The sequence below is a fragment of the Rhinolophus hipposideros genome (genome assembly GCF_964194185.1).
Source record: "Rhinolophus hipposideros genome assembly, chromosome: 2".
NCBI lineage: Eukaryota > Metazoa > Chordata > Mammalia > Chiroptera > Rhinolophidae > Rhinolophus > Rhinolophus hipposideros.
The window spans coordinates 51,603,807-51,627,945 of NC_138048.1; the positions used below are offsets into that span (position 1 = coordinate 51,603,807).

At 37.5% G+C, this 24,139-nt stretch overlaps 1 protein-coding gene and 1 long non-coding RNA gene across 4 annotated transcripts in view; one reads left to right on the plus strand and one right to left on the minus strand.

Annotated features, from left to right (window-relative positions):
- Positions 1-35: 35 nt before the first annotated feature.
- On the minus strand, positions 36-23,798 carry TFRC (transferrin receptor). Of its 3 annotated transcripts, none has more exons than XM_081064720.1 (19): positions 23,636-23,798; positions 19,713-19,771; positions 18,949-19,159; positions 18,194-18,374; positions 16,750-16,896; positions 16,471-16,570; positions 14,766-14,879; positions 14,058-14,156; positions 13,113-13,252; positions 11,189-11,346; positions 10,323-10,442; positions 8,858-8,943; positions 8,575-8,638; positions 7,585-7,652; positions 6,633-6,691; positions 6,329-6,410; positions 4,630-4,851; positions 3,634-3,774; positions 36-3,022 (listed from the first exon to the last, which is right to left on the minus strand). In XM_081064720.1, exons 2-19 carry the CDS (start codon positions 19,746-19,748, stop codon positions 2,780-2,782), a joined length of 2,271 nt encoding a protein of 756 aa, XP_080920846.1. In that variant the 5' UTR covers positions 19,749-19,771; positions 23,636-23,798; the 3' UTR covers positions 36-2,779. The 3 variants fall into 3 exon arrangements, with proteins under 3 accessions (XP_080920846.1, XP_080920848.1, XP_080920847.1); XM_081064722.1 differs by lacking the exon at positions 23,636-23,798 and adding an exon at positions 23,215-23,332; XM_081064721.1 differs by lacking the exon at positions 23,636-23,798 and adding an exon at positions 23,066-23,174.
- LOC308504365 overlaps positions 23,085-24,139 on the plus strand; it is a 31,347-nt gene continuing 30,292 nt past the window's right edge. The window contains exon 1 of the long non-coding RNA XR_013994345.1: positions 23,085-23,699. This is a non-coding gene — a long non-coding RNA (uncharacterized lncRNA). The remainder of the gene's footprint in view (positions 23,700-24,139) is intronic.

The following is a 24,139-nucleotide window of genomic DNA, read 5'->3' on the forward strand; positions in this document are numbered from 1 at the left end:
CTAAAAAAATAAAATCTGTTAAAAAAAATGTCAACTCAGTGTTCAAGCAGTTTATTAAATCAGATAAGGAATCTCCACATTGTTGCACATACCAGCTTGTATACAATTATAAGGACATTATCACTTGTTTACAAAGATAGAGCTGAGCAGTAGTTTGGTAAGTCTAATAAGCCATCTTCAGCCAAGTAAAATTTCAAGAACATTCAAAGAGGTAACACAGTAACGGTCAGCACACTCATTTTATCCTTTACCTTCAAAATGCAGACAAAAATCTGAAGACCAGCACGTCATCACTAGTCAGATATACACTTTATTCAGGAATATTAAATCTCTTACCACATATTGGCTTGTTTGATTGGAAATCACTTGGAAGAGATTACTGTTGTAAAATGTGTACCCATTATTCATATTATGCCTTGAAGTCACTGAGCTTTTATTAAAGTATGATATTCAAACCAGGAATCCCAGCAATGACCTTTTTACTCAACTACACTAAAATATCAGTTCAAGATAAAACACTTCTGTGAAGACTAAATAGACTGAGTAGTGAAAAAACTCAGTGAGGCTGTAATCTAGATCTATTTTAACTTGAGTACATGACATTAAGTTTAAGAACCTTAAGAGACTCGAAGAATTTTTTCTTAGGTGACAGTATTGAATAGCCCTATAACAGCTAATTATCAGGTTTATAGTGATGGTTGAATAGAAGAAAGTCTTTACTCATGTAGCCTCAAACTTAATTTTTCACATCTACATTTAACTTTTGACCACCATATACTATCAGGTAGGTAGTCAGACATAATCAAAGATCCTTTTGCAAGCTTTGGCTCCCCATAGACTTCCCTCCCCCTCCCCCCACAACTCCTATACAGGTTTCCCCTGCTTTAAGCTAAAAGGTCAGTTCTGGATTCAAATTTGTATAAACTAAGTTTAGAGGAGATAACATGCATATAGGGGATAAAGTTAAATTCATTTGTCAACAGCAAACATTATAAATGTATGCCACTATCCCGCTAAACAGAAGACCCAGAGGAGTCACAAATATAACAAAACACCCCATCAGGTTTAAAAACAACCCTGAATCTATCTTTACGTTTAAATCATGAGATTTAAAAACCTTTGAATCAGCAAGAAGAATCTTGAAGGAAGTAATTTTATTTTACCCGCCAAATGTTTAATGACCACAAAATGTTTCTGCAACTAAAACTAAACGATAGAGAATTATAGGGAGCTGGAAATCCATGTTAGATACTAACGATCTTCAAGCTTTGAAGATGTCATTGCATGAAGAAAATTATGGGAAACACTGTTCCCGATAATTATGTACACCCTTAGTGTAACATATGGAGATCACTGTCTCCGATATAGACACTGTGGTAGGCAAAAACTACCTTGTTCTTTATACATTATGGAAGACACTGCTCCCGATAATGTGAGTTAGGTTTGTGACAAAGGTACTGGAAATTTTGCAAAATTCAAATTCAAGTTACACCTTGGATAAAATGAGCTGTAAAATTTTGCACATGAGCACGATCACAGCCTTTAAGTGACAGTAATTTATAACTTGGTCACAATTCACTGCATTTAGGAAAACTAACATTTTTATTTACTTGGCTAAATAGAAGTCTAACTTGATTAGAAACTCCTAATAAAATTTAATTCTTCTATAATACTTAGCTTTAAAATTTTATTTAGCTTGAGGCTGTTGTCTAAAACCCTCAAGTATTGACCATAAATGCAAAACTTCCAGTATCTGTTGGGTTTTATTAGCAGATGCTGCTTTTATTATTTTAAAAAAAACAAAAACGACAGTATAACTGTCATAATTATGGAAGGCACTGCTTCCGATAATTATCTTCTATAAAAAAAACACCATTTATAGTGAACTCTGTCACTGATAAATAAACAATAAATATCTCAGTGCCAAAATGATAGAAAGCTTTTCCAAAAAATTAACACTTTGGCCAAAATTTGGCAGTGTGTTATTTAAAGTCTGACAAACTGAGTTTGAAATTAAACACCTAAAACTGGTTCTCTTTCGAAATACCTTGGAAAACAACAACAAAACACTAAACAAAGGCTTATGGGGGAGGGGGTAGAGGAAAAAAAAATGTACTAGGTCTTTGGCTTCTGGTCTCCTCTTTTCATAAATGATCTGAGGGTAACTCCTGCAATAAACAGTTGAGCCTTATTTTACCCAGCTAAAGGACCTCTATTTCAGACCTCATTGGCAAAACAAGTCGTATCACTTCTGAAAGTTAACTGTTTCATTCAGGGATGTGGAAACCAGCAAAATCCTTAAAGAAGGCATGTATCTCACTTGGAGGATAAGCTCTTACAACTTGGTATCTCCTATCTAGCATCAAATGAGGATGGAGGATTACACACTTAGCTAAGACTTTAACCTTCAGCAGGTATCACCTTGCTCCTCCCACTCAAAAGATTACCAGTTCATGTCCTAAGGATGTACAGCAATAGGTCACATAACTGGTTCGGACATTTTCATAACTGTAACAGGAAAGAGGCAGTTACCATTATAAAGCACTTAAACTTCTAGAGAAAATGTTCTATGATGAACATTTTTAAGTGGTTATTCACTTTACCTTGAAGTGCAGGTACCTATCCTGTATTAAAAGCTGCTGCTTAGACATCTAGAAGTACCAAGAGGATTGGGTAGAATTTTAACAATACTAGGTTTTGTAGTCCTACTGAATATTGAGCACAACCAGCACAAGTCTAGAAACCATACTACCCTGATTAAGTTATGGGTATATCACATTTAAAACTCATTGTCAATGTCCCAGATGTCACCAGAGAGGGCATTTGCAGCTCCCTGAATGGTCCAAGTTGCTAGAGCCAACTGGTTTTTCAACAGTGTTTGATTAAAAGCACCGTTATTTTTCTGACGCAGCTTCAAGTGCTCTAGTAAGGCTGACAGAGTGTGAGAGCCAGAGCCCCAGAAGATATGTCGGAAAGGAGAATCTCTTGGCGAGACATAGGGCGAGAGGAAATGATATTCCACCTACAAAAACAAAACATACAAGAGAGCTTACAGTGTTATGACTTCTGTTGTGAGGAAAGGACCTGATACAGTAAAACCATTGTCATTCTCCCACTTCAAATGTTAAAATTTTCCTGAATTCAAGAATGTTGAGAGCCAGGCTACTAATCTTCTAATGTTAAAAATTGTAAAGCAAACTGTCAATTCCTTTGTGAAAGTAAACTCTAATGGTATTGGGTTTGTTTCTGGGTTTGGTGTTGGTTGGAGCACATATATGAAGGTTTACAACAAGTTTCTATTGTAACAGTCTTCTAATTCTTCCAAGCAGACTACGATAAAAGCAGGTAAGGGCTAGATTAGACAATAGAAATACAGAAAAAATGACAGCTAAAAATTAATGATCTCTTCTTCAAAATGTTTTTAAAGCCTAAAATAATACTAGGTCAAATGTCTCCTGTATTAACAGTTTAGATATATTGGTTTTAGATTGTGTAAGAGTTAAAAATCTCTGAATTCGAAAGCAGCAAAGGATTCTAGGCTCTTAGAGTTATTACTGTTCTTTTTAGAAATGCAAGATTTCCCAACTAAAAACGAACATGTTTTAGTTCCTCCTTTTCTAAGGGTTTACTTACTTTCATGATACGGTCATTGATTTCTTTCATGACAAATCTGTTTGTTCTCTCAGCATTCTTACTATCTGTTGTTAGTTTGGAAGTAGCACGAAAAAAGTCTCCACGAGCAGAATACAACCACTGTAGATTCAGACCCATCTCCTGAGCAGAAAGACATTACATTCACTGCTAGATGTTATACTTGCAAGGATGTTATTCTATATACCTTTCTAACTTAGGTATAGCAACTAAGATTCTGATAAAAGGGGGTGAACTCACAGATAAGCCCAAGACCCAGAAAAGGCTAGACTTAAGCGCCTTGTAATTATCATTCTTAGTCTCATAAGAAAACTATCTTTGTCAAAAAGTTTAACAACCTACTTAGTCAAAGTATATAATCCTCTGCATTATATTGTTCTCAGTTCAATTTCCCTATTGGGAGAACATAAGGCATTTTGGTTCAGCGAACTTCAGAATCTAATTATTTCCATCTGTTAGGTCCCATTTTCTGATCAGTTAGTTTCAAGTTTCAAGAAAGCCAAAATAGTTAAGATTTGGTTATTAATTGGAAACCACTTTTGATTTTATCAAACATTTGAGTATTAGACACACAGGATCAATACTAAATAAGACTGTAACTCTTGGCTATGTTCTCTCTCCGTCCATGTCATCTCCAAAAGGCATATACAGCCAGACACATAGGTTCATAATCATGGTTGAGTTCTTTAGTCCCCGGGTCTTACACCTCTTTATGGGTTTGCTTGGAATACGTGAACAATAGAAAGCATAGTTCTAGGTTCTGAAATACTTGCTGTCGTCTATCCCAGATCTATAACCCATAGTCTCCCTACTTCCTGGATTTCAAATGAGTTAATGGATTCTAAGCAAAATTATACCTCAGTTCACTTTAAAATGTACGTTGGTTAGCAATCACATCTTTCCCCAGAAACAGCTAAATATCATTCTTCAAACTCCTTAAACTTCAGCAATAAGAACCTGATTTTAATGAGTGCTCACCTTTATGTCTGTTCTAAATTGGTTCATATCCCTCACAAATGAAAGTATCTTGTCATTATACATCTCATAGTTCAGGTTCAATTCAACGCCATAGGTAAGTTTAATCATGAGCTGACCAGCCACTTCTGCTGCTGCACGTGCCATTTTGTTCAAATCAGGAATATTCTTAACCAGTACCTCATAGGTATCCAAGGTAGTACCTAAATAAGGATAATCTGTGTCCTGGAAAACAAAGCTAGGTTAATGTACGCAGATGGGTTACAAGAGTAGGAGCCTCATATTCCAGTTTCACCGCCAAGGTCCTAGTAACCGCAATTCTTCCCTTGCTTCTAATATATTCCTAACCCCAATTTTATCTGTTATCCACCACTTGAAGTCACCACTTTTGCCACTATCTCTGACCCTAACCTACTACAAGAATGACTACTTTCTTCTATCCCTGTTCTATCACATCAGATACTCTGAACAGATTTCTAGCCAAATTCCTTGAGGTTATACCCTTGTTCTCTCTTTGGGAAGTTTGGTCCATATCAATAAGGAAAGAGCATGCATGAAATGTACTTTCAATATAGTGTTACTCTTAGACAAAAATTTACCTTCTTAATCACACAGCACTTGATCCTTTCATACAATGTTCCCTTTCTAACAAGAATGTTTGATGCTCACAACACTTCTTTCACCTTCATTAGACAACTTTAGTAACTATGTCTTCAGCTCAATCCATGGTGGCAATCTCATTGACAACTCCTTGGTCTGATCTCAATTCTTTACTTTCGGACTGTACATTTCTGTATTATTTGTACCTCTGAACTAGCACTGCCAGGTTTTTGACATCTAGGAAGTCATTATGATTTTGAAAAACATAACTTCTGAAGGTCAACAGAAATCATCTACAAATTTCCTCCACCCTAAGATAATGACACACAGTTCTTCCCAATGTACTAAGTAGACACCATGACCAGCTGTTTCAATACAATTCACACTGCTCCTCTAGCAGGTCGAGGGAATTCTAGCTATGTTAATCTCCAAATCCAGACCTTACCGTCCCTGGCTAAAACACCCAGTGATAAGAAGTCTAATAAGGACCTGGCCTCTACTTGATCAACAATTTGATGCCAAAGTCAACAGCTACCATGCTGATCCTAATACTAACTCGAGGATCTCTTCACCCCTTGGAAGAGCCCGCTACAGAGCTGGTTTTCCTACTCCAGCGCTTTAGCACAGAAGCCTTCATCATTCTGTTCACTGCCTTCTAATTGGCTGTTGTACCAAGTTAATCTTGTTTTCCTACAACTTGCTCAGTTCAAAGTTATCTCATCAGTCGTACATCAGTTTGGTTTCTGTGCTTTTACCTATAATCCTTGCATAAGAAACTAACATTTCTGGACAAAAATCTAGGACTGTATTTCAACAGGTATCAAGAACAGCATTGTCCAGTACAACTTTCTGTTTGATGAAAATACTTTGTACCTACACTGTCCAATAGGTAGCCTTGTTATTAAAACTGATACTTAATTGAAGTTTTAGGAAATTAAATGCTAATTAAGCTAATTGAGACAATTCTATGTTAATACTGATTATAAGGTGGTGTGCAATAACTGTATGTGTGTAACTTCTTAAAATATTTTAAGCACTCTAGGTCTCAAAATTGATGAAAGAAGACTTAAGATACAGCACTTTTAGAGTTCTTCAGACTTACCTCACAAAAAGAGAAGGAAATTGCGGGGATTCCAGAATATGCAAGGAAAGGGAAAGCAGCATTATCCAAAGAAAGTTTCTCGCTGTAAGAAAAGCAAGAATGTGTTTTTTAGAAAGTTTTCTAAAGAACAAAACTGTGTTACCATGCAAACTTACCCCTACCTCCAAATAAAGTCTTAAATTGAATCTCTCTAGATATAGGTAAGCTCACTGCAAGGTTATGTTTAAATCTCTACCTAACATAGTAGGTGCTACTAGTTGATTCTGCTTTTCTATTAGCTGTTCATTCACTTTTCTCAACTTACACTTTGTTGATCCAATTGCTGTCCCGATATAGAGACTTCCCAGTAATTGGATGTTTCACCTGTAAAATAAGAAATTAATTTATCATTGAAACAAACTTCTGAAACATGTTTCTCTCTATAAAAATTTATAAAAATATTAAATTTTTATTATACCCTCTTTAAAAAATACAATTAAAACAATCTCAAGTTTCTGAAGTTATTCCTATTAGGCTTCTGCTGTTAATTCCTTTAATCAAGGTGAGAAAAAAAGTTTCCTACTTAACATTTTAAAGGTGGTTTCACCACAATTTTAAAAGCCATTGCCAGCCTTCATAATGTGCCTATCTCATTTCTCGTTTCTTCCTTCTAATACATTTTATACGACTGCCAGCCTAACCTGCAAACACAGTACAGCCTTGTTGGGGACCCTATAGTAATCCCTAGTTTCCCACAGGATCAAGGTCAAGTTCTCTGACCCTGGTTTCCTTCCAATTTTAATTACTCCAATATATAGCCTCTAATTCCATTTAGGCAAATCTTGTTCCTTGCCCATTCAAACTATGGTCATTCATGCATTTGTCTTTATTCATGAATACTGCATCTGGCCTTCTTATTTAAGTCTTAGGTATAGGTTCAAGTCCACTTAGACCTTCCTTAGCATCCTGACTCTACAGACAACCCTCTGTGGGCTCCTACAGTACAGCTTAGGCCTCATGGAATTCTGATATATATATATTCCTAAAAGGACTATGTATTTTTTGAGATCAGAGTCCTTAATATATCACCTCCCTCACATGGTTCAATAGCTGGGGGCGAATAAGCCAAGAGCATGACTTAAATAATGCTGCTATAAAATTTATTCCAATTTCCCATTATTAGTTACTTATAATGGTTTAAATATTAATGTTTTTCACCTTATGTAAATTAGACAAAAAATTAAGTTACACATTTTCATAATTAGGAATACACTCACATCTTGCATCACTTTCTCAATAAGTGAATACAGCAGTGGGCTGCCAGAAACCTTGAAGTTGCTGGTACCTGCAAAGAGATTATTTTAATATTGCCCCTTCTACTAGTCAAGCAGTTTTCACACTGCTACTTCTAAAACTAAAAGTACTTGGCAAAGAGGAAGACAGATCAGTGGCATATACAACAACTACCCTCTTAATGAAGTAGACAAAAATGTGATTTAGGAGTCAAAGTTCCTCAGTGACCGCTAACCTTAATTTGACTCAACTGAAGCTCTTATCCTTGAGTTTCCATACTTTAATGTTTGTGTTTTGGTGCCTTTTAGGTCATCCATGGTAAGGCAGTCATCTGCTATAGTAAGCTTGCTATATTCAATACATTCTGCGGCATAGGTTAAAACGGCAATAATGACAACTCGAATAAAGTTTTCATTTAAGTATAACTCCTTCCTTTTTCTTCCCAATGGAGACGTCTCACTATTCTCAGTTTATCCATTGGCTACACCTGTACTTTTAGTAACATTCAAACTCTTTCAGGAGCTTGCTTTTCTAGTATTTTTATCTAACAAGATATGAAATCAGTCTCTGGAAGTACCATTCTATATGGTTTAGTTCCTTCTGCTGTAAAATATAGTGCAGACTAGTGGTTCTTGTCCAGCTTTAGCGTACCAGAATCACTGGGAATGCTTGTTAGAACAGTTTGCTGGACCTACGCTCCAACTTGACTCAAAAGGTCTGGGACAGGGCCTGCAATGTTGCATTTCTAACAGTTCCCAGGTGATCCCGCTGCTGCTGAACCAGTGCTCTAGAAAAGGCAACCTGCACCCATTCTATAACTTAATCCGCTATGAAGAGACGGCTAAGTCCATTTGATTTGAGTACGGCCAATGTAAACTGTAAAAAATAACAAGTGCTGCTTTAGAATGCTTTCTTCTGCTGTTCTATAAGTAGTTTACTTGAATTCATAGACAGCTAATGAAAAGGACACTTACCAAGAACTGCTTTATCCAGATTAATGTAAGTGAAAGCCTTTAAATGCAAGGAGGAAAGGTATCCCTACAATAGAAGGAAAAAGACTAATGTTATTAATACGTATTAAGCTAATTATCGTATCACATAGAGTAGCTATTGTTAGGGGTTTCTTTCTAAATTTGGATTCTATTGAGACTAAATACAGAAAAGCAAAAATGATATAATCTATCTAAAAGAGCGTGGTTTCTGGAGGACAAATTAGGCCAACAGAAGTTTGGTTACCATTCTGGGTATAGATAATACCTCTAGCCATTCAGTGGCACCAACAGCTCCAAAGTCTCCAGCACTCCAGCTGGCAAAGACAATGCTTCTGCTGGGTTTAAACCCATCTAAAATACAACAGAAAGTTAGTTTTATCTTTGGAAAGTTATAGTTAGACAACTGACTTAAGATAAAATCAGAAACTTCTAATTCAAGACAGAAGATTCAAAAATATTTCTTTCCCTTTTGTTTTGAGGCCCCAGGTAAACACAAAAATAGGAATAAATTTTAAAAGTAATCTACATGATCACATAGTAAGGAAATAAATGTCAAATCACTATGTTACACACCTGAAACTAATGTATTATTGTGTATCAACTATACTTAATAAAAATTAATTTAAAAAATGTTTTAAAGTAATCTAGAAAGAACAGGGGAGGACATCATTTGCAAAGAAAATTTCAAGTTCATAGTAGGGACCAGCTTACTGGAAGTCTCTTATTTTCATCTCCATTCTTTGGGTCCCTTAACTTCTGGACCAAGACATACATGAAATCATAGTGTATCTTGTTTGAGAACATATTTGCTTAGAAGTCACTTAAAACACTGGATTACTTTAAAAACAATTGTTATGAAACAGAATAAAAATTCATAAATTTAAGTTATAGGAAAGAATTTTCAGAAAAATTACATTAGTGACAGCTCCTTTGGAGGATATATGTACCATTGCCCTCCATCCTTCCCCTTTCCAAGGGTACGTATTTTTCTGCATTAATGTACTTTTATATAACGTTAAGCACTGCAATTACCCTATGAACCAAAGATTCAAGAATATGATGCGGGTTTGCATGTGTGGGTGGGTGGGTGTAAAGGAGTGGCAAATATCATGAGAAAGGCTTGAAAGTAAGCCTTTACATATTTATAATATATAAATATATCAAATTATACAATATAAATGTATAACGAAACTGTAAAACATTATTAATACAAAGGTATGCCACTGCTCACTTTCAAATAGATTCCTTAGGGACCATGTTAGATATGCCATATTATTCTGGGTATATCAAACTAAGAATTGGGGCCCAATACAACATTTCCCAGTGTCTCAAAAGAAATTGATGATTCCCAGTGCAATGAAGACACTGCATGGAAAACTGTTTTCAAAGTCAAAGGCGGGATATAATGTACAACATAGGGAATATAGTCAATAATACCATAATAACTTTGTATGGTAACAGATGGTTACTAGACTTATCATGGTAATCACTTCATAAGGTATATAAATATCGAATCACCATGTTGTACATCTGAAACTATTATAATATTGTATGTTAACTATACTTTAATAAAAAAAAAGTTAAAGGCAGATATAACAAAAGACAATCTGATTTATACTTGAGAACTCAGTGTTTAGGAGTGACATAGGCAAAAGTGAGCAAAGCACTTTATATCATTTAGAACTATATGTAGCACACAGATATTTAAGTTCTCAAATTTTGCAGTCTACCTTTCAAGACCATGTCGGAGAACATCTGGGCAAGTTCCAATAGCAAAGCTGTTCCCACACTAGACTTTGCAGCTCCAGGCCCCCAGGCATCTCTCTGGGCCCCTACTACAACATAGTGTTCTTAAAACAAATTTAAAAAAGAAAGAAAAAAGATACATTATTACAATCAGCTCTTAAACTGTTTTCTAATATCAAAATCTAGAATAAGCACATTAGTAGAAGGGTAAAAATATAGTATATGCATTAAGAATAAGAGAGCCTTACTTCAGATCTGACTTAGGACTTTGGGGATACAAATTTTCATATAACAATACAAATCTTTTTCTTTATTAGTATTGCTACCCCTTTTCTACATTACTCACTAAGTTTTCTCATTGACTGCGGAGTCCAAGGGCTTTCCATACTAAAAGATAGGACTACTTGAATGCACTTAAACACACACATGACCTATGCCAGGGATCAGCAAACTACAGTCCACATGGCCATTCATTATGTATCGTCTATGGCTGTTTCCATGCTACAACACCAGAGTTCAATAATTGCAACAGAGACTGCATGGCCTGCAAAATGTTTATTATCTGCCCCCTTAAGTAGAAATTGGCTTAGCGCTGGCTTACTCAATAATTAAAAGCAACTTACTAATCATAATAGTTTCCTAGGACCTTATTACCTCCCAATGAAACTGGCACCTAAAAGGTTTGCTAAACGGCAGAAAAGATTTAGTATTTCACAAAACCAAGCCAAGCCAGCCTTCTTGCACTCCCTTCTCTGGCCACATCATTAAGAGTGAAGAAAACAGAAATACAGATAGACAGACAGACAGATAAAAACTTAAAAAACAAACAAACAAACACAAGGGCCTTTACCTGGTTCTTCAAAGCCTTTAATAACACCAAAGACATTTAAAATTCTTATCTCTTTCAGCACATTTCTCACAGCGAGCTTCACAGTCTTATTCTGTAAGGTTACCATCCTACATGAAGAATCTGTTTTCCAAGTAAAAGGACAGTCTTTTTCCATGTTTCTAGAAGTAAAGAACAGAAGCCAGCATTCCGAGTGGTTACTTTCCCCAGGTTTACAAAATCAGTCCTCCTTAACTGTCCAGTAAAGTTCTAGGTTAAGAGGACATAAGAGAACATACAAAATTTACTCCGTAGGGACTAAACTTTCGTGTCTTACTCTGGTCTGTAGGCAGTCATCTGAAAACAACGAGTTACTTCCTTGCTTAACCAATGTTTTTAAAATTCTCTACCTTCCTCTGCTGATGTGTACCTTTCTGCCAGAGACATAGCTATAGTTTATATTTGAACTAGATACTAGGAGGTCTCAGAATGAAATTCTTATATAAAAGTCCATCAATATAATATATTCTCATATCTCCTCTCTCCACTAACAAGAGTAGTATACAGGCTTACCTCAGTTATAAAAGAATATTCTCATGCTGCTAATAGTTAGGTATCTCCCCCTACCTAGTTCCTTAAATGTTATCCAAACGACGACTGTTCTAAAGGGGCTTGCTTACATAAATACAGTTGATGCTTGTGCAACACGGGTTTGAACTGCATGGGTCCACTTATAAACAGGTCTTTTTCAATCAATATGTACACTACTATAAGTGTATTTTCTCTTCCTCATGATTTTCTTAATATTTCTTTTCTCTAGTTTTATTGTAAGAATATAGTATATAATATATATAATACATATACGTGTAACATACAGAGTATGTGTTAATCAACTGTTTATGTTATCGGTAAGGCTTCCGGTCAACAGTAGGTTCTTAGTAGTTAAATTTGGGGGGAGTCAAAAGTTATACACGGATTTCAACTGTGCAGGGGTGTCAGCGTAGCATCCCTAACCCCACGTTGTTCAAAGATCAATTGTATGTAAAAACATTATTACCCCCCATTACACAAGGATAAGATAGGGGGCTGGCTGCACAGATTAGGTGGTGTGAAGAATCACCTGATTCTAAGTTTGGTATGAGTCAGTAAGAATCGCGTATTACAAATAGCTCCTAGACTTAAACAGTATTATTAATAGTCACATAGTATTTTATAAAGTCCTTACATGTAGATGCTTCTTATTTGAGACCAATCACCCTATTAGGTAGAATATATTTTAGCTATCCAATTAAGTCAAAGAAGCATGATGAGTGGGGTTAGAGTAACTTGCTCTATGTCACACAGAAAATAAATGGTCACCCAAGTGTCTGAAACTAGATCTACATCTATGCTAAGAACAGGTGGGAAATACGTCCAGATGAAGATAAAAATTAATGACATTTACTCCAATCAGACTGGGTTCTGTTTCTAAAGAAGGATATTAAACATTAGGGATATCCAGGAAGACTAATCATGGCCATATAGCACCTGGAATTGCAATGAAAACTGAGAATATTCAAATATGATAAAACTTGAATCGTTCTACAGCTAAAAAGAAAATCCAGAACTAATGGGTGTTACAGGAAAGAAAATTTCAGTTCAACATGAATTCTAACAGATCTTCTCCAATAACTGATTGGATTGCCCAGGCAACAAAGTGCTTTACTACAGGAAGTATTCAAGCAGAAGCTATGCCAGGAATATTACACAAGGACTCCTTGAGTTTATAAATCCAATGTCTATTATTAATATCACTTTATGGAGGAAAAATTTCATTAACAGCTATCCATCCCCTAAATGTTCCAAATGTGGAAATTATAGCCAATTAAAGTTAAATCAACTTAAACAGATTATTTCTCCCTAATCATAAAACCTCATCCTGCAAAACAGTTTTCAGGTAAGAACTTACCGAAACAGCTCTTCTGCACCAGCTCTCGAAATTGTTTGGACAGGTATATTAGGCAATCCTGATGACTGAGATGGGGGAAACTGAGTGTGATTGAAAGAAGGAAACCCTGGTGTATAAGGGTCACCTGTTCCCAGATGAGCCTAGTAAAACAAAAGAGTAATTAGCCCTATCTGGTATTTATTCAATAAATTTCCCTGTAAGATTCAGATTCAGTACGAGGCTATAGCCCAAGCTTAGCACCTTCAAGTCTGAAAGTCTGAGTGCCTCTACTGTATGTGACTCTCATTTTTAATATGGCATATGCCGAATTCTCAGTATGTTCTAAGACCCAGGTGGATTCCTGAATCCGTGGATACTACAAACCCTATGTATATTATGTTTTTTCCTATACATACATACACTTCACAGCTTCTTTTTTGGCATATCTGAATTGCCAGTATCCGCATTCTTGCATTTTGGGGCCATTATTAAGTAAAATACGGCTTACTTGAACACAAGCACTGTGATACCATCAATCTGACAACTGAGAGGGCTACTAAGTGGCTAATGGATGGGTAGTGTATGCAAGGTTGATAGACTAGACAAAAGAATGAATCACGCCTGGACAGGGTGGGATGATGGGAAACTTCATCACACATTAGTCAGAACTAATGAATTGTTTATTTCTAGAATTTTCCATTTAATAGTTTTTGGACCGCACTTGACCGTGGATAACTGAAAACAAAATTACAGATAAGGAGGGGACTACTATACTGATAAAGTACTTTTAGCCATAAGTAATATAACTAGGTCTCAAAGTCATATAATCCATCTTGTTTACTGCTAAAACTCTCAGGAAAAAAGAGTACTTAAGGAGGGCACAGGTCTAGTTCTACCAATGTATATGAAATCTAGCAATAATTTGGAGAACCCGAAAACTCATTTACTCAAGAAATAAGAACTCACATGTCCAAAGACTGGAACATCTGCACTGACAATGGGATATTTATTATGATCCATGTAGATCAAGACACCAATTGCATTTACGCTTTCAGCATTTGCGACCTAAAGAAAAAGGCATAAAGCTCAGAAAATGAATATCTAATAATATAAAATTAGAATAATACGTACTGGACTTTATGCTAAAGGACAAAGGGTCAAAGAGGACTACACTGATACTCACAAATGTTTCAAATAGCTTTCATATTTAGAAAAAATATAAGCCTTAATACTCATTAAGAAGACTTGAAAAGAGAAATAATAAAAACCCATTCAAGACAACCAGTCTTTTGATATGTTCCACACTAGTCCCTTGTTTAGGTTTGACTTTTAATTTTCCTTTTCATAAAACATAGTTATAATTGGATTCTATATATACATAAAACTTGGTTACATAGACACAATTTAAATTGCTTTCATGTGTTTTTGATTAGTGCATTTTCACTGAAAGACAATGGCTACAAAACACTCCAAGTGGATCTACCATAGTTTTGAAGTATCCTATAACTTTAGATAATTGCAACTCATTTGATTTGTTAAGCACTTTAATAAATTAAATTATATTATTAGGTATGAGAGTTTAAGACTGCTGGTTTTCAGAATGAAAGAAAATTAACAATACCATTTTACCTGAAAAATGATAAGATACCAATGTATTTAATAACTCATACTCACCTTTTCAGCAAAAGTGATTTCCCCTGCTCTAACTATCACTAAAGATCCATTCACAAGAGAGCTTAAATCCTCAAAGTCTTTTTTAGTGCCAAAATTAGCATGGACCAGTGTGCCCTAGAATAGAGACAGTAGATTTAGTGAACATTATGATATTACAACAGCCATAGAGTTTAAGACAGAACCGTTTTACAGATCAAACTCAAGAAAGGGTGATAAAAAGAGTCCAAGGCCTACAAAGGATATATGACAGTTCAAAGTCCAAAGTGGTCAGGGTTATCAGGAGTAAAAAGTGAAGACTTCTGGCCTCCTGTATTCATGTCTTTCATTATCTCATGCTGTCTTTAACATACATTGACCTATTTACATTAATTAGTTTGCATTTAATCTATTTTACATTGCTTCATATATCTTGGGGAAAGAGAAAGGGTAATAGGATGTTAAACAGAGGTATATACTAATATAAACATTGTAGGCTAGCCATGGCAGCACCAATGACATGTTCCCACACTGGAACCCCAGACAAGTGAGGACATAAACGAATAGGTGTCAACTGAAAGTTCAGCTAATTTGCCCAAAAATTGTCTATTACAGCAAAGTGACTTACATAAATTTTTAGATGTTTATATAAGCTGTCATCATAATGTTCCTAAATTCCATCCAGTTCAGTTGTACAATTATAAGCTGACATGAACAACCAAATATCGAAATATAGAATATTTGCTGGAGAACTAACACCCTCAATGTTCTTTAACAGAACAATCTACCCACCTCCAAACCCTTGGCTTGTAGGTAGCCAGGGAAAGAGATATAGCACAGGTAAAGCAGGAAGACACATAATAACCATAAAACTTCACCTGGCTCGGAAGTCATCCACTAGATAGCCCTGACATACAAATATGCAGTTTCTAACCTGAAAAATCTAGATGGAGCTATTCTACATAGCTGTTTTATAAATTTCTGTAGTAGTTTGGCCACATTTGCCTAAATTTGATAAGCTCAAGAATTAAAGAACCAAACTAAGACTAGACTCCAGCCAAGATGGTTAGTTCTATCATCTGTCCCCACATAAGCAGGGATCTGATATATGAATTGATTCAACAAATACTACCATGTGTCAAACACTGTCCAAGGCTCTGGGACATAGCAGTAAATGAAACCAGCCCCTAGCCCTTTGTGGAGCTTACATTCCAGTTGTGGAACCAAATGAATAATGTCAGATGCCATAAGCACTACAAAGAAAAGTAAAGCAGGATAAGGGGAAGTGATTAGAGAAAGGACATTTTGATAAGATTATCAAAGAAGAATTCCCTAGGGGGGTAATGTTAGAGAAGAGACTTACACAAAGCGAGGAAAAGAAACCACGTTGGTATTTAGGGAAGAGTGGTCCAGGCAAAGGGAAAGGTAAGTTTTATAAAGGCCTTCAGGTGAGTGTGTGTTTGTATTTGAGTGTTGGAAGAACGACAGAGAGGTTAGAGGGGCCAGAGCAGCGAGAGGAGAGCAGTAGGAGACTTAGGGCCTTGCCAACCAAGACGAAGACTTGGGATTTTATTTTAACGGGCGCACAGGAGGGTTGGGAACAAGAATATCTCACAATCAGTAACATTTTACAAGTAAATTTATACCGTAACACGTAAGAACATTAAAGACAGTGAGTTTTTGAGCTATTCAACAGAGAAAAAAGTCGTGCACTTTGTGCCCCACTTACATTAACTGTGGCGACCTTACTATAGGCCACGTAACCCTCAGGGTTCTCCACCAGGTATACCATGCCCTTCGCATCCATTATGGTCACCGAGTTTTGAACACTGTTAGAAAAGATTAAGTTAAAATGAAGCTAAGACCACAACTGGGCAAAAAGATTAAATGGCTTCAATACAGTTAGAATTTGACTAGCATTATTTACTTAGAAAGAAAATCTTTGCTATTTTCATTGTACCTAAAAATAACTATTTCTATAAAACAAGTTTACCATCTTTCAACATACCCGTTTTTGACCTGAATCTTAACAAAATGTTCATCATGCCAGACTTTGCTGAGTTTAAGTTTACGGAATTGATCTTCAAGGTAAAAAGCAAGGCTTTCATCTTTTTGAGATCCAGCCTCACGAGGAACATAATTTTCATTCAGCCGCCTGAAGGAAAAAAGTCACTGTTAAATGAACTAAAGTTCAATTTAAAATAAATATTATACTCAAATATCAAGCAAATTTTTTTTTTTACTTGAGGTAGCACTGGTTAATAACATTACATAAGTTCCAGGTGTACACTATTATAATTTGATAAGTATATACACTACAGTGTAGTACATACAGAATAATTTCCAATAAGCAAATTGTTTTAAAAGTATAACTCAATACCACACATCAGCGTTACGATAAATAACTGTGACCCAAAACTTCTGGATGACCAGATAGAGACAAACTTAGAAGAAAAAGAATCGTGCCCAATATCTGAAGAAATTTGTAACTTCAATCTTACTAAAACCTCTTTAAAACACCCCACCCCAATACAATATATCTGCTTAGGGTAGTTTTCAGGGAAATGAGCAGTTTCCAGGAGATTCGCTATGAGCAAAATGAGAGAGCATTAGTGTTGATGAACTCAAAATTACAGCTTCAATTTTCACCTACTTTGAAGCATTGTGAATCCCCTGAAAGCAATTTTGATCTTCCATGGCTCTTTAGAAATATACACAGCATATTAGTTTTTTGATCTTTTGGGGGGAGGGGTAGACGATACTCTCACTTTATCCATAACTCCTGGTGTATTGTATACACAAAAGTATTCAAGAGATAAAGTAAAAAAATGGCCAGATTTCTAATTTAAGACTAAAATAATTATTGTACCATTGAAACTACAGGGAGCTAGCAAAAGGTAAAAGATGAATTTGCTCTTTACAGTTAGATTAAGTGTCTAAGGAAGATCTTAAAAATCTAAGGCTAGAAACCTTAAGGACACTTTTTAGGGCATGGATTAATGAGTGAGAACCAGAAGAAATCCAGGAATAATAGAGACATATGAAGTTGGGCAATCAAGTTAGTCCTGACCTAGAGGATTAAGAAGGCTACTGAAGCCCTTGTGGAGTAGCAGAGCTCAGCATAACTTACAAGGGGTTAAGATGGAAAATCTGAGCAGAAGAAAATCTGACAGCAAGCAACAAGCTACAAAGAACCAGGTGACAGAAAGATCAAGGACCTGTGAAACTTTTTTAAGAAAAAAGAAGAGTCCCCACAAAAGTTCTAAATTTTCCCCCTATCAACATCATTTGCATTCTTTACTGACTCCTTACCTTCTAACCAAACAAGGAAATCTCCCCTACTTTTAAAAGCCTTTCTTCCAGACTGTCACCTTCGTTTTATTCCACTGCACTTAACAATCAATATTTGTTTAGGTGGTGAGGTTGAACTTCTGAAGCAGCTTCAAGCTTACCTGATGGTACTGAGGAACTCTACGTTATTCAGTTTCTCTGACAACATTGCTTTGAGGTCTGGCCAAAATAAGCGGGAAGGTATTTCAGGGAAGTACTCCTCCGCTTCGGAAGACTCTGTTTCCCCACATTCAACTTTTGGTTCCACACGTCTACAATAGCCCAGGTAGCCAATCATAAACCCTAAAGGGTAAAAAGTTTCAGAACTAAATTCACAGAATTTCATTTATACTCTATTCCTATAGGAATTGTTAACATTTTCAGCTAAGTCTTGAAAATACTGGTTTTAATCCAATTTTAAGCCGTTTGAAAGTAAATAATGCATCTCAGGTTTATGTATTTCAAAATATTCAATGTAATAAATTATATAGTAACTTTATTTTAAGCAGGTACCTTTTCAAACTGGGAATCCCCTGAAAGAAAAACTGCTTATTTTGATCTTCCATGGCCCTTTATAAATATACACAGCATCTTTTCTTCCCAGAAGCCTTCCTTGAATCCTTAGGCCAAGCTTCTACACTACAAATATCCTGCGCTTATTTCTAGCATAACATCTGCATGTTACGCTGAAATGATTTATGTCTCTCTTCTCCCACCAGACTAAACTCAAAAACAGGTATAGAATCTTAATCACTGGATTCCCAGTGCCTAGCTCAATGGCACACAACAGAGTACAGCATAAATGTTTGCTGAGCTGAATTAACAAACTTCGTACAGTTGGTGACAAGGAACATTTAAGTTTTGAACGGCCACTTACCAATCAAGAAAAAGATGATTACAGCAATAGCCGCATAGCAGATACATCCATTAAACCTTTTTGGTTTTGCAACCTTGGCACGATGACCCCCCATGTTATTGTCTATGTTTTCTTCTTCGTCTACAGCTAGTTTCATCTCCACATGACTATTATCTCCGTCTACTTGCCGAGCCAGACTAAACCGGGTATATGACAATGGTTCTCCACCAAACTGAGATTTTCAAAAAAGACAGAAAGAAAAAGAAGGTAGTAGACACTATTACAAAAAGTTTGGTCAGGTGCTATACTTATTATCGGGGCCATTACTATGACTTTCTACGTATTCTTAAGGAAAAAGAGGTTCCCCTTTCAAATCAACATTCCTCCCTGGGCCCAGCTCTGTCAATGGCCGGTGAGGACTACATCATGCACTGGCCTTCTTCATCTCATTCAGCCTTTTCTTTCAGGGTTTCAGTTATATATATTTACCCACATTCGTTTTGATCTGTGCTTTCTTTGAATTCATCTTACCTTCTTGACAGTCCCCCTCCACCACACCCCACATACCCTGAAACTTCTTACAAGCCTTTCCGTAATGAACTCTACTCAAGACTAAATATATTCTTCTTTTGTGGGATCAGTTCCAACTCGAGACCACCACATCAAATGGAAATGAATACCTGATGATAGCTTTGGGTATTATTTCATGCTTACTTGGTAAGTCATTCTTGTAGATTTCATGTTTGCAAACTGGTGACAGAAAAATATAACTTAAAATATCTCACCAAGTTGGAGAATGCTGATCTGGCTTGATCCATCATTCTGGGCTGCCACACAGAAGAGCCTAGTAAAAACGTAAGAGAATTTTATGAGATAGATGCCATTGTATCAGGTTAGTGAAGGCTTTTCATTATCCCACTAGATTATTATATATCAAATTTACTTCTATTTTTAAATATATTATCGCCTTTCTAGAAAGGGTCTTTAACCAAGATATTTAGTTTACATGACAACTAAATTTAGTGTAATCCTTGATTAGATCCTGAACTGAGGTAAGGTGGGGTAGGTGTAAGGACAAGTTCAAGGACATTATTGGGAGAAATAAGAAATTTGAACATAGATTATATACTGGATAACAGTATTGTATCAATGTTAGATTTGGGGAGTGTGATAAGGGTATTGTGTTTTTGAAGAATGCCCTTCTTAGATTAATGGTTAAGAATTGAAGGATGAAGTATGATGTCTGTAACTTACTTTCAAATAATTCAGCTTAAAATAACATATAAGAAATAAAGTGAATGTGGCAAACTTAACAATTGGTGAATCTAGGTAAAGGGTACATGGATATACACATTACTATTATTTCAATTTTTTCTTGGAGGTTTGAAGTTTTTCAAAATCAAAAATGCGGGGAAAACTAGTTAGGATGTCATCCATAGAAGCAGATTTAAGTAACTGAATTTAGTAGTCAAAGAAAAGGAATAAATACAAACGACAATAATGACATTGGAAGAAAAAAATCCAAACCAAAGGAGAACTAAGTCAAGACTGGTCATGCCATATACATAGAGACCGGCAACAAAGCATCTCCAATAAAAAAGGAGAGAAAAATGGGATCCTTCTAATTAAATGAACAGTTCCTACAAATGACCTGATAGAGTTCTGATGCAAAAAGAATAACAGAGTATGCTACTTCACAGATGAAGAGGCTAATTATCTGAGATGGGTTAAGTGACTTGTTCAAGGCTGAAAACCTGATTATCTAAAAATGCAGTTCAATGATTTACTGGATTATAGAAATTGTCTTCTCATCTCCAGAAATATTAAGAAATTAATCTTAACTTTTTTCAAAGCGAAACACACCTCTGTAACCAACAGAGAGTGCCATGTCAAGTTAAAGCACAGGTATTAACTGAAATCTGGATTTTTCTAATTAATTTGGTTTGAATGGATCTAGATGCTTGAAAGTGATATTATGTTGAGCTCTATAACATAGACATTTCATATTATTTATTTTAAGGCTTTTCCTATACAAGGACACTTAACAGCACATGTAACACCCACGTGGCACAACGCAAGCTGAGATATATACAGCTTGTAAAACAACCCATTACATAAACTGGAATTAGAAAAGTCTATGAAAACCTATTAACAAAAAAAATTGTCTTTAATTCACAAGTTTTAAAGACCAGAGCCAATAACCAATAAATAGACCATATTCCTAGGACAATCTCTTGCCCCATGTTGTACAAAACTCTTATCACTACCACAGCACCTGAACCATACAAACCCAATCACTAGAGCCAGAACTAGAAGGCCCCGCCCTGAACCAGTTTTAATCACCCTTTTCTAGGAAAAAGCAGTTTACAAGTTTAATTCTCATCTCAATCAGCCATTCCTCAAGGTTTCTAGTTTTAAATTAATTTTAACACTAAAGTGGTAACATTTGAATAAATGATCTAAATAAAGGATTTAAATAAATGAGATTAAATAACTGCAAGTCTACAGAAACATATAATACAATATGTAATTAGGATTTTGTATAATTAAAATCTAGGTACATTTTTTACTGAGAAAAATAGATGTTATTCCTGTAATATTTCAACCCCCAGACACAAAGTTGACTATAATATAAAAGAAATCAAGTTAGAGGAAAAAAAGTGTGACCTGGGCAATTCCTATTTTAACCTCATCATTTAACCTTGGATCTGTGAAGAACACGATGATTCTACGATATCCACACAAGTTATTCCCTAAGTTTTATATATAACAAAGAAAACAAACAGCATCTTCATTCCCATTCAGCTTTCTGAAAAAAGATTGCCCCACTGGAAGGTCCGGACCACTCGCAGTCATTGCAGTCCATTTGTGTAGTGCTTATCCGCAAGGGCATACAGAAGGCACACGCACAGAAGAGTTCCAAAAGTCCTCAGAGGATCATTTGTAACTAGCTCTCACTGTGGTCAGATTCAAATTTAGCTGGGAACCTGGCTCTATTACAGATTAAGTATATTATCAGAGGCAAATAACTGCCTCACTTAGGGCAGTTAGCCAAGGTGCTTGCGTGTCCAACAATCTTCCGCACAGTCTAGAAGCACACCATTACTTAACAAGAACATTCCATCAAAAACAAGTCAAAGGGTGCTATGCTACGTGTGCATATAGACTTTGAAAATATTTTATATGTATGAAAAAAAAAATTTTAATTCTGGATTTTCTTGTGAAGTATATTGAGTTTATTATAACCCCCAACTAAGAAAAAAATAGCAGGGCCAACAAGTCCTTAGCCTAAACTTAATTTTCACTGTAAAAAAACAACTTCTGAAAATCACATTAAATGTCGTCGTCAATAAGGTCAAACTCCCCAGCTCAGTGACAAATGAATCAGCATCTAATATTCCAAATTCATTATTTAAGACGAGAATAAAGGTATCAGGTATCCAAATACCTCTGTTCCAGGACAACTATTTCCAACTTCAATCCTGTAAACCGCCGCCCCCCCCACACACCAAAAAAAAAAAAAAAAACCCAACAAAAAAAAGTAGCAGCAATCAAGTTTTCTGATACCGGTATACTCAAGGTCGTTACAAACAGGGAGCAAAGCGAAAATGTTAACCGAAAAGAGTTCAGTCACACGATACTACTTTCTTACCCACTCTCCCTACTACCACCTTAGCGAGCTGTCCCACCAGCGAGTGACACAATAGGCCTCGAAGGCGTTTGTCAATACAGCACAGCCCTTTGACCGAATCGCTAATGTCCTGGAGGTACAAGCCGATTCCAATCCAAATAGCCTTTACTTAGCCTTTAGACCACAGCTTTCACAAAGCGTCTAATTCCATGGTCTCCCGCCTTACTGTGAAGAGAGCCTAGCCAGCCGAAACCCTTAACGTGCTCACTGCCGGATTCTGTCTTGGGAAACCCGAGAATCCATACACAGAGCCAAGAGGCAGCATGCGGCAAGCCACACCAGGTTCTACCCGAGCTCCCACACACGGCTCACAGAACCCCCGTCTAAATACCCAGGACACACGTGCCATCGAATCCAGGACGGCTTTCTCTCTTTCAGCACTGAGACCAGGGCCCGGGGCGAGCCCCGAGGAAGCGAAAGGCCACGAGCTCAAGGTCACCCACGCACCCCGACAGCCATTCCCTGGGGACACTTCCTAGAGCAGCCACGTGCTCGCAGCAGAGCTGGCCGGTGCTGCGGCAGCGACGCGTGCCCCGCGCTGGGCGGACGACCGGCTTCAGAGCCAGCACCTAGGGCTGTCCCAAGAGGACCAGCACCTTTTAGGGGCGAGCCACTGAGGCCGAGGGATCGGGGTGGCCCGAGGAGCCGGAAGCAGAATGGCGGGACGCGGAGCGACAGTTGGTGACCCCTCACTGAGCCCTCACGGGAAAACCATTCGCCGCTCAGGGACCGAGACCAGCAGGGCACAAAAAGGAAGAGAAGGGAAGGACAGCTCCTCTCTGCACGGCCGCCCCAGCCCGCGGCACCTGCAGCCCGCTCGGGGCCCCCTTTCCCACCCGCACGCGGGCCCCGCTCCGTCCCGCCCGCCCCACCCGGAGGCGCAGCAGCCTCCTTGCGGGTCCCCAAGCTGCTGAACAGCACCGAGTGGGGTTGCACCGCAGACCATCGGGACCCGCCCCGCAGGACGAGGGGAGGACAGGAGGGTCGGCGGTGTCCTAGCAGTGGCACGTCACTCACGCGGGCGCCTCCTCAGTCCACCGTTACCCAAGCCTCCACCGGCCGATGCTAACACCCTTTCAAGGTATGGCCTTCCCCCGCCAGCTGTTTATAGCCTGGCCGCTGCTTTTTCGACCCGCCCCCGCGGGCTTACGTCACATCCGGCGTCACGTACACCTAAGAGGTGCTCAGGAATTGGATCGCTCCGGGCGAAGGGTGCGCACGCACCCGGACGAGTGCCCACCTCAAAAAGGAGGGCAGGACCAGGGGAAAGGCGCCAAGACTGCAGGTGCGGGGGGTGGGGGAGTGGGGGTGGGCGGAGCGCGTGATTGGCACACAGTGTTCCGCCTCGCTGCTACCCGCTGGGGTGCGGTCCGCGGCCCTGCCACACGGAGCCCTCAGTCTAACCTTAACCGTTCACCGGGCTTTGCAATGAAAGGTCAAACGGTGTTGGCGATTATTTCTAAATGTTGGATTCTTACACTATAATCATTCCTTAAAGCGTATGTCCTTGATGGAATATTA

Bases quoted from the DNA above. Each gene is read 5' to 3' on its own strand.
- TFRC (XM_081064720.1), bottom strand. From the start codon at position 19,748: ATGATGGATCAAGCCAGATCAGCATTCTCCAACTTG. The intron at 14,157-14,765 runs GTGAGTATGAGT...CTTTTTCTTTAG, and splicing joins AAATCACTTTTGCTGAAAAG to GTCGCAAATGCTGAAAGCGT. The intron at 6,692-7,584 runs GTGAGTGTATTC...CTTATTTTACAG, and splicing joins TTGAGAAAGTGATGCAAGAT to GTGAAACATCCAATTACTGG.